Genomic DNA, 10,573 nt, shown 5'->3' with positions numbered 1-10,573 from the left:
CATTATTTATTCTTCTTGTTAGATCAAGCGGTGGAGAGTTAGAAACATTTGCCCCAAAAATATTGTTGTGATTAATAGGAAATACTCGTTCATATTTTTTTTTCCATAAGAAAAATATTGAACCATCTATTAAAAAGAGGGTTACATAGAAAATGCAAAGCATTACGGAGAGACTCAATTCCACCATATATGGGGAAAAGAAGTCTCAGCCGGCTAACAAAACATGTCTGATGTGTAAAAACGCACCAGACTTATTGAGCCAAAACAAGAAAAGCGGCTCCTCCAGAACACGCGCACCTCCCGGGATCCGATTCACGCAGAAGAGGTGTGAAATATGGCACTGAGAGTGCAATAGAAATGAGAGGCAAACATAGATCTCAAGAATCCATAGCAATCACTAGAAGGATTCTCGGAAGACAGAAAAGAAACGATGAGAGAACACAGCTTCTCGGGCCTCCACAAATCAGCTCAGAAGCCCTGAAGAAGTTCTACAGAAGAGATTGGAAGCAAAAACAAGATGAACCGAAACAAAATATGTACAAGAACAGAAAACGTTTTTTGATGAAACAAAAACTAAGCAAAAATGGGTTGTTCGACTGATCGAACCACCCCATTTTCTTCCTCCGTGACAGCCCACGCCCCCATATCATGTTCAACACCCGCTTTGAAAAGGCCATCCGCGTCAAAATTCCTTTCCCGGAAGATATGGCTAAGAGAGATCTCCATGAACTGACTTTTGAGGCGAGAAGCTTCTTTAAGAAGGGGAATCATAATGAAATTGTTGCAGCATTGAGACCCATTTAACCAATTCACAGTATTCATTGAATCCCCGAAAATTTGGACTTCTGTCACATTTCTAAGAATAAGCCAACAGAGAAGGAGATATAAGGCTTTCAATTCTGCAAAGTTATTGGAGCCCTGTCCCAGACCAACTGAAGCTTTAACAACCTTTTCCTTTGATAAGTGAATAATCAAGCCATCCCCGCATCGACCATTGATGTCCGAGGCCCCGTCAAAATAAGCCCATGGCATAGAATATCTGATAGATTCTTGATGAACAGCTCTGGAAGTAGAAAGAGCTTGAGGAACAGGAATACTTTCATAAATAACAACTCCTTTTGTAGCAAGTCTTCCAATAGGGAAGACAGAATCCTTAAAGATGACTTGATTCCTAGCAAGACATGTCCCCCAGGTGATGAGTAACGGAATGGTTCTCTCTCTGTCATTTGAAGTTTCGTTCCACCACCTCTGCCAAGCATCTAAAAGCCCCTACCCTTCCCACCTAAAAGGAACTTTTAACAACCTTAACGTTTCAGCCCATAGGCTGGAATTAAAAGGGCGAAAAAGAAATACTCGTTCATATATATAATAGTCTTCTCTAAATATACTATGTTTTTACGTTTTGGTTGGAATATGGAAAATTGTTTTGGGTCAAATCTTAAGTTTTATTGTTTAAAATAGGGTTTTTACTACATATATGGATTCAACATGTGCAAATTCCTTGGAGCACTTGGATTGTGGAGAGTTTACAACTAAAACTTGTGATTCCAAGGAATCTCTACCGATCTATACAAATTACACCATAAAATATCTAAAAAACCCTCCAAAACATAAAACAAATAGACTATAACTTAATTAATTTTATAATATAAGTATTTAGTTCTATCATATATATATATATAACTTCTAGAATAGCATTTTCCACAACATTTTTCTAGTTAATTTAAACAAAATTTGGTAAAGATTTTTAAAAACTTGAGTTTAATTTGTTTAATATGTAGAATTCGAGTGCCCAGTGTTGAATCCATTTATACATTCAAAAATGTATTTGAAGAAACAAAAAATCACATTCTTACTTGAAATTGTATTATCTAATTTTGGTAAAAAATGTTATTTCATCTATAAATTAGTCTCTCTCTCTCTCTCTCTCTCTCTCTATATATATATATATATATATATATATATAATTTTACTAGTACTCATCAAAGCACATTGTAATTTAATCATTAATTTAGACTTAAAAATACGATTGTATTTATTTTTCAAATTCATTTTTACATAGATGTGAGAGATATGTTAACTTTAATTCATCATTAGTAGTGAATAATATTATTTTTAATATTACATAGAGTGAATTGGTTTTTTAGTTAGGCAGATTGTATTATTTCAAATGAGGATTGCATAAATTGAAAAGGAAAATTGTTATTGGTTGGCCATAAGGGAAATCACTTAAACTAGTAATATAAGTTCAAAGTCTTTAGGTTGTTAAGACCTCATTTAATTAAAGCATCTTGTAAATAGAAACTTAAAAAATAGGTTGGTTTTGTGAGGCTTTGACATATATCAACATTCTAAGAAAAAAAATACTATATTATTGTAAGAAAAAGAAGCCAATGATAGGTTGGTTTTGTCAGATTTTGACATATATCAACATGCTAAGAAAAAAAACTATATTGTTGTAAGAAAAAAACGAATGAGTCATAACAACTATTGGGTAGAATTTTCATGGATCTGTATTGACTAGTCACAACCCTTAACCGAGGAGAAGGAGATATCACACCCCTCAACTAAGGAGAAGGAGATATCAGTTAATCTCTTAGCTAGAATGGTAAACTTGCGATATAATGTTATTTTTTTACTCCACCGAATCTTATAGAATTCCCCTCAACCGAGGAGAAGGAGATATCACAACCCTCAACTGAGGAGAAGGAGATATCAGTTAATCTCTTAGCTAGAATGGTAAACTTGTGATATAATGTTATTTTTTTACTCCACCGAATCTTATAGAATTCTCCTCTTGTACCTCCATATGTGAAGTGTATTTCCCTATACAACCCGCAATATTCAAATGACTTTTAATCTTGTAATAAATTCATTGCATGATGGATAAAGTGGCTAGAGAACATGCAATGCATCAACTATAGTGTTCTCATGTTGTACCTCCCTTTTCTTGTGAGTTGGCATCAATTTTTTACCAGTCAATCTAATAGAATTCTCCTTTTGTACCTCCCTAGGTGACCTGCAATATTCAAATGACTTTTAATCTTGTACTGACTTCATACCATGATTGGTAAAGTTACGAGAGCACATGCAACGCACCAAGTATAGTCGGAGAAGCAACCCCTTGTGAGCTAGCATCATATCAAGATTGGGGAACATAGATTATTGGACAACCTCCTTAAAAGAACTCAGAGTAAATTGTTATTGATATGACAATTGAAATAATAAGCATTTATATTATTACAAATATATATGTGTGTGTGTGTGTGTGTATGTGTGCGCGGGGGCGTGTATGGGGTATATTTTATGATAAATTTAATAAAATTAGAAAGAGAATATTTTTATTTAAACCATTTTAATATAATTTAAAATAAAAATAAAAATTATATAGAAAAGTATAAAATATATATTATTAAAATTATATATCAATTTTATTATATTTATTATGAGAATTATAATATAATTAGAAATATAATTATTTTTATATATTACATTTTTAATACAATTAGAACTGAAAATAAAATTTTTATATTGAAAATGCAGAATATGTGTTATTAAAATTAAATATATTTTTTCATAAGATAGTTATAGAATTAGAAATACAATATTTTTATATATTACAATTAGAAATAAGAATATTTTTATATATAGATGTGGAATATAAAATAGCCTTAGTTTAACTAGCCAGAGGAATTGCCGGGAAAGTTACGGAAATTTCCGGTCATATTTAGAGAAAATCTGGTAAGGATTTTTGTAAATCTAAGTTATAGTGGTTAAACTTTCAAATTTTAGGTGTACTAGAGATTTTTGATGGCGCTGAATCTATTTCCACCATAAAAATAAGATTCAAACACTACCTCTACAAAAAAAATTTGAAATTTTTTTATCCGGATTCAAACCACTCTTAGTCATCCATTCCTCTGCCTCGCTGGACGACTCCATATTTTATTAGGCAAGGTTGCTTCTATTATATAGCCCATCCGGATTGAATTGTATGATTTCAAAGTTAGATTTGCAACATTACTCAGCGCATTTGTGAAGTCGTCGATAGGCTGAGACAGCAATTTTGAACCGTGAAGCAATGGACTCGGGGATTCACACTTGGTCAACCGACGTTTCTGGTTTATGTTATGGTCTTCGGAATGGTTCGTGTTTTACGGAAGCCTATTATATATTTATTATGTATTTATGATGAATTAAATTGGTTGGTTTGAAAATTTTGATACTTTTTGTTTGAAAGTGAAAATTTTTAATATATTTGATTTTTATTGATAAATTTTGCTTAATTTATTATGAATCAGAGAAATTTAAATAAAAAAATACCTAAAAATAACTAGGAATTTTTTTAAATTTATTTTAAAATAATTAATTATCCAATTTAAACAAGTTATAACTGACCAGATTCAGATTCAATCAAAGCTTTCCTAACTCATCAGGGTACGCCTCCCTTCGGGATTTCATTTAATTAGTTTAATATTATTTACCATTTGCTTCGGAAGGACAAGTTCGTTTGGTCAGAAATTTAACAAAACATATAATTGAAATCAAAATAATGAAGCATGGTCGGTTGCTTAATAAATAATTATTAAAAAAAACACTCATGTTCGTCTTTTTCGCCTCACAGATATCAGTATATTGTTTGACCAATTTAAATTTATTGGAGGCCGGTACGTGCTTTTTCAAGATAATGATTTTCGTAATTTCTTGTCATGATATATTTGTTGAAATCATAATTTCAACGCTGCCTACGTACGCAGCCCAAAACCACCGAACGAAACCATAAAACCGCCAAAGCATATCGCACCGCTTTTCCGGAAAAGCAGTTTCCGTATATTGGCTTCCGATGCGTTTTGGTGCAGGCACGTGGCTCTCGCCTAACGTAAGCAACTCTGACATATCGGGAGCTATCGTCCACTCAAGTGAGGGCTTCCGATATCTTTGTCCACCATAGGATCAGCTCCCGTGTCCTCCGCCGTCGATCTCCTAAAGGTGCACGGGCCTGCAGCAAATTAAATATTGCGTGGAGTATTAGACATTCCGTTGACCGCCGTAGAAGAAGACTTATGGAATTTATATGTTTGTCATAGTTTTAGGTGTATGTCATAAATTTTGTTATGGGCACGTTTTAATATATTTTTATATATGTTTTATGTAGTTTAGGTGAGGCCCTTTAATATCGTTATGGGCACACGTTATATTTTTAATATGTTTTTTTTATATTTTGTTATGTAAGAGCGGGCGCAAGTTTTTTTTGTGTGTGTGGTATGTAATAGAGTGGTGGCTGCGTAGAGTGGCAATAGTTTTTGGTGCACAGCAGTGCGTTAATGAGGAATACCATAGGGGACGTAATTTTTTTTGTTCCCCATTGTAAAACTGAAGTTTTTGTAATATTCACAGCAGTGAAAATCAAAATCTGTGAGAGCAGCAGAGTTTTATTTTGTGAATCCCTCTTTGCACAGAGGATGGAATTTGTATCAGTCTTTCAGTTTTAAATTAATAGAAATGTGTTGTGACTGTGTAATGGACTGTGTTCTGAGTTAATTTTTTTTTGAAAAGAGGTTCTCTGCAAAAGATCCTGGACAGAGGAAACAGAGCATTGTCTCTGTGGTGGTTATTTTGTTGGTTTTGGTATTTCTCCATTAAAAAATACCCAACAGTGGTATCAGAGCAGGCTTAGGCTCTTTAAAGAAGTTAAAGAAGCTGAAGGGAGAAGGTTGTTGCTGCAGCAAAATTTCTCAGGCAGACAGAAGACTCAGACATCAAAGGATTCAGGTATTTCAAAAAAAAAAATTGTTGTTGAAGAAGCAGTCAGTTGTTTTAAACACACAGTCAAGGAATGGCTAGCACAAGCACTGGTATGGGTATGTTTAATACCCAGCTCCCACAGTTTAATGGGAAGAACTATGACTACTGGTCTATAACTATGAGAGCCTTGTTTGCTTCTCAAGATTTATGGGAAATAGTTGAGGAAGGTTTTGAAGAACCAGCAGATGAAACTGAGTTCAATGCATTAACTCAGGGAGAGAGAGATCTCCTGAAGAGCAATAGGAAGAAGGATGCAAAGGCCATTTTATTGTTGCATCTAGCAATAGACCAGAGTATATTTCCAAGGATAGAAGCAACTAAAACATCAAATGAAGCATGGCAAACCCTCAAGACAGTCTATCAAGGCATGGAGAGAGTGAAGACAGCAAAGCTACAATTGCTGAGAAAGGATTTTGAAAACTTGAACATGAAGGAATCAGACAACATTGAATCATTCTTCACTCATGTGATTGGTGTAATCACACAAATGAGAACTCATGGAGAAACAATTGAAGATAGAAGAATAGTGGAGAAAATATTGAGGGTCTTACCCTCAAGGTTTGATGCCATAGTCACCACCATTGAAGAGACAAAGGATCTCTCAAACTATTCAGTTGATGAGCTACATGCATCACTAATAACACATGAGCAGAGGTTGAGTAGGAATGAAAACTCATCTCTAGAGCAAGCCTTCAAGACCCAGATGTCCTTTGGAAGAGGAAGAGGTCAAGGCAAAGGAAACAAAAGAGGAAGAGGCAGAAGCCAGAACAGAGGTGGAAGGAACAGCTCAGCAAATGCACAAGGAAGAGGCAGCAATCCAAATCAGAACCAAGGTCAAGGCAGCAGCCAACAAAGAGATCAGTATCAGGCTCAAGGACAAAGGTATGATAAATCTAATGTTCAATGCTATTATTGCAAAAAGTATGGACATTATGCTAGTGATTGTAGAAAGAAACAATATGATATGAACAGCAGACAAAATGCAAATGTTACAAGAGAAAACAGTAGTCAAGAGAATGTCCTGTTAGCTTGTAACATGGCTGAAACACATAGTGAGGACATATGGTTTTTAGACTCAGGTTGCAGCAACCATATGACAGGGAATATAGCTCTCTTTTCAGCCTTAAATCAGAATTTGAAATCAGAGGTCACACTAGGAACTGATAGTAAAGTGTCTGTTATGGGAAAAGGGGAGGTAAAAATATTTACAAAACAAGGAGAAAGGAAAACCATAGCAGATGTCTACTATGTCCCCGGAATGAGATGTAACCTATTGAGTGTTGGACAACTTATCCAAAAGGGTTACAATGTTTACTTTGAAAATGATGTGTGCACCATCATGGATATACCACCCAGCAAAAGATGCATTGCTGAAGTGAAGATGACAAGGAACAGGATGTTCCCTCTCCGGATCAGGGCAGACATGAAGAACAAAAGGGAAATGGCAGCAGTCACCCAAGAGGCCTTCCAAAGCGTGCCAAAGGATGAAAATTGGTTGTGGCACTTGAGATTTGGGCATCTCAATTTTGGAGGTCTAAACTTATTGAGCAGAAAGGGAATGGTAAAGGGATTACCATTGATAGAGAAACCTGACAGCCTATGTGAAGGCTGCATTTTGGGAAAACAACACAGAGAAAGTTTTCCATCAGGGAAAAGCATAAGGGCAAAGACACCCTTAGAGATTATCCACTCAGATTTGTGTGGACCAATGCAAGCTCCATCATTAGCTGGCAGCCTATATTTCTTGACATTCATTGATGATTTTACAAGAAAGATTTGGATATATTTCCTCAAGAACAAAAGTGAAGTCTTTGAGAAATTCCAAAATTTCAAAGCACTTGTGGAGAACCAAAGCGGGCTGCACATAAAAGTATTAAGAACTGATAGAGGAGGTGAGTATATCTCAAATGAATTCCTAAAGTTTTGTAGAGAAAATGGAATTCACAAACAATTTACAGCAAGGTATACTCCGCAGCAAAATGGAGTTGCTGAAAGGAAGAACAGGACCATCATGGATATGGCAAGGAGCATGTTGAAGGCAAAGCATTTGCCAAATGAGTATTGGGCTGAAGCTGTACATTGTGCAGTTTATATATTGAACAGGTGTCCTACAAAAGCAGTCATGAACAAGGTGCCAGAAGAGGCATGGAGTGGGAGAAAGCAAGGAGTCACCCACATGAGAGTTTTTGGGTGTGTGGCCTATGCACACATACCAGATCAGCTAAGGAGGAAGTTGGACAGCAAAGGGGAGAAATGCATTTTCATTGGATACAGTGAGGAATCCAAAGCCTACAGACTGTACATTCCATCTACCAAGAAGTTCTTTGTAAGCAGGGATGTTCAATTCATTGAAGAGGAAGCTTGGGATGGAAGCATAGAGAAAACAGTGAATGTCAAAAACTATTTGTCTCATGATGAAGATGATGAGGAGGTGGCTGAAATACATCCCCAAACAGCAGCGCCAACACAAGGACAGCAAGGGACACCATTGAGGACAACACAAGGACAGCAAGGTACACCATTGAGGATCAATGAGAGTGCTTCTCCAAGCACACCACAAGGAGGAAATTCAAGTGCATCTTCAAGCACTTGCACACCAAGTGAAAGAGGTAAGAAATTTAGAAATCTAAGTGACATTTATGATGAAGGAATGAATTCCTTATTTGCCTTGTATTGTCATGTTGATGATCCTATTCATTTCGAAGATGCAATTAAAGATAGAAAATGGATAGAAGCTATGGATGAAGAGATGAATGCCATAGAGAGAAACAAAACATGGGATTTGGTTGAGTTACCAAAAGGCAAAGAAGTCATTGGTGTGAAATGGGTCTACAAGACCAAGAGCAATGCTGAAGGCAAGATTGAAAGGCACAAGGCAAGGCTGGTTGTCAAAGGCTACAAGCAGCAATATGGGAGAGATTATGAGGAGACTTTCGCACCGGTTGCAAGAATGGAAACCGTGAGAGCAGTGCTGTCCATAGCAGCACAAAACAAATGGAAATTCTACCAAATGGACGTGAAGTCAGCATTCCTAAATGGAGTGTTGAAGGAAGAGGTGTACATTGAACAGCCTCTCGGATATGAGAAGAAAGGTGAAGAGCACAAAGTGTGCAAATTGAAGAAAGCTCTTTATGGGTTGAAGCAAGCGCCAAGAGCATGGTACAGCAGGATAGATTCTTATCTATTGGATAATGAATTCGACAAATGTGAAGGAGAACCCACAGTCTACATCAAGGAAAAGGATGGTAAAATTTTAATTGTTGTCTTGTATGTAGATGATGTTATTTTCACTGGAAATGATATTTATCTTATTGAGAATTTTAAATCAGTCATGAAGAATGAATTTGAAATGACTGACATGGGTTTGTTGAGATACTTCTTAGGCATAGAAGTAGATCAAAATGAAAAAGGAATTTTTATATCTCAAGCAAGATATGTAAATCAAGTTTTGGGCAGATTTAAGATGGAAGAATGCAAGGCAGCAATCACTCCCACAGTGATGGGATTAAAGCTCAGCAGAGAGGACAGCAGCAAGGATTTTGATCCTAGCCTGTACAAAAGCATTGTGGGCAGCCTTATGTATTTAACAGCAACTAGGCCTGATTTAATGTATGTTGTTAGTTTGATTTCCAGATTTATGGAGAGGCCAAAGGAGGCACATTGGCAGGCAGCAAAGAGAATTTTGAGGTATGTCAAAGGCACTAAAATGTTTGGAATTCTATATCATGCCTCAGAACATTCAGATTTGATTGGATACACTGACAGTGATTGGGCTGGAAGTGTAGATGATCGGAAGAGCACTTCCGGTTGTGTTTTTCATATGGGTTCAGGAGCCATCTCATGGGCTTCTAAGAAGCAGTCCATTGTAGCATTGTCTACAGCAGAGGCTGAATATGTGGCAGCTACAGCAGCAGCATGTCAAGCAGTGTGGATGAGAAGAATGTTGAGAAGCTTAGGCCAAGAGCAGGCAAAGGCGACAGTGATTTTTTGTGACAATAGCTCAGCTATTGCATTGTCAAAGAATTCAGTGTTTCATAAGAGAACGAAACACATTGATACAAGGTTTCACTACATCAGAGAATTGGTGAACAATGGAGAAATTGTCCTGGAACATTGCAGGACTCAAGAACAGGTTGCGGACATCTTGACAAAGCCACTGGATCAGAAGAGCTTTGAATTTTTGAGGAAGTGTCTCGGTATGACCGAATGGCCAGCAGTTGAAATTAAAGGGGAGTGTTGAAATCATAATTTCAACGCTGCCTACGTACGCAGCCCAAAACCACCGAACGAAACCATAAAACCGCCAAAGCATATCGCACCGCTTTTCCGGAAAAGCAGTTTCCATATATTGGCCTCCGATGCGTTTTGGTGCAGGCACGTGGCTCTCGCCTGACGTAAGCAACTCTGACATATCGGGAGCTATCGTTCACTCAAGTGAGGGCTTCCGATATCTTTGTCCACCGTAGGATCAGCTCCCGTGTCCTCCGCCGTCGATCTCCTAAAGGTGCACGGGCCTGCAGCAAATTAAATATTGCGTGGAGTATTAGACATTCCATTGACCGCCGTAGAAGAAGACTTATGGAATTTATGTGTTTGTCATAGTTTTAGGTGTATGTCATAAATTTTGTTATGGGCACGTTTTAATATATTTTTATATATGTTTTATGTAGTTTAGGTGAGGCCCTTTAATATCGTTATGGGCACACGTTATATTTTTAATATGTTTTTTTTATATTTTGTTATGTAAGAGCGGGCGCAAGTTTTTTTT

General features: G+C 36.6%; 1 protein-coding gene across 1 annotated transcript; it reads right to left on the bottom strand.

Moving 5' to 3' along the window:
- Positions 1-573: 573 nt before the first annotated feature.
- Positions 574-1,032, bottom strand: LOC149163846 (uncharacterized). The gene has a single exon (XM_089429280.1). The coding sequence runs from the start codon at positions 1,030-1,032 to the stop codon at positions 574-576; it is 459 nt and encodes a 152-aa protein (XP_089285406.1).
- Between the last annotated feature and the right edge of the window lie 9,541 nt (positions 1,033-10,573).

The sequence above is a fragment of the Pinus tabuliformis genome, chromosome 5_1, assembly GCF_031772625.1.
Source record: "Pinus tabuliformis cultivar Carrire ecotype Pingquan chromosome 5_1, CPIR1, whole genome shotgun sequence".
Taxonomy (NCBI): domain Eukaryota; kingdom Viridiplantae; phylum Streptophyta; class Pinopsida; order Pinales; family Pinaceae; genus Pinus; species Pinus tabuliformis.
This window is presented reverse-complemented; position numbering and strand designations above follow the sequence as displayed.

Bases quoted from the DNA above. Each gene is read 5' to 3' on its own strand.
- LOC149163846 (XM_089429280.1), bottom strand. From the start codon at position 1,032: ATGCCATGGGCTTATTTTGACGGGGCCTCGGACATCAATGGTCGATGC.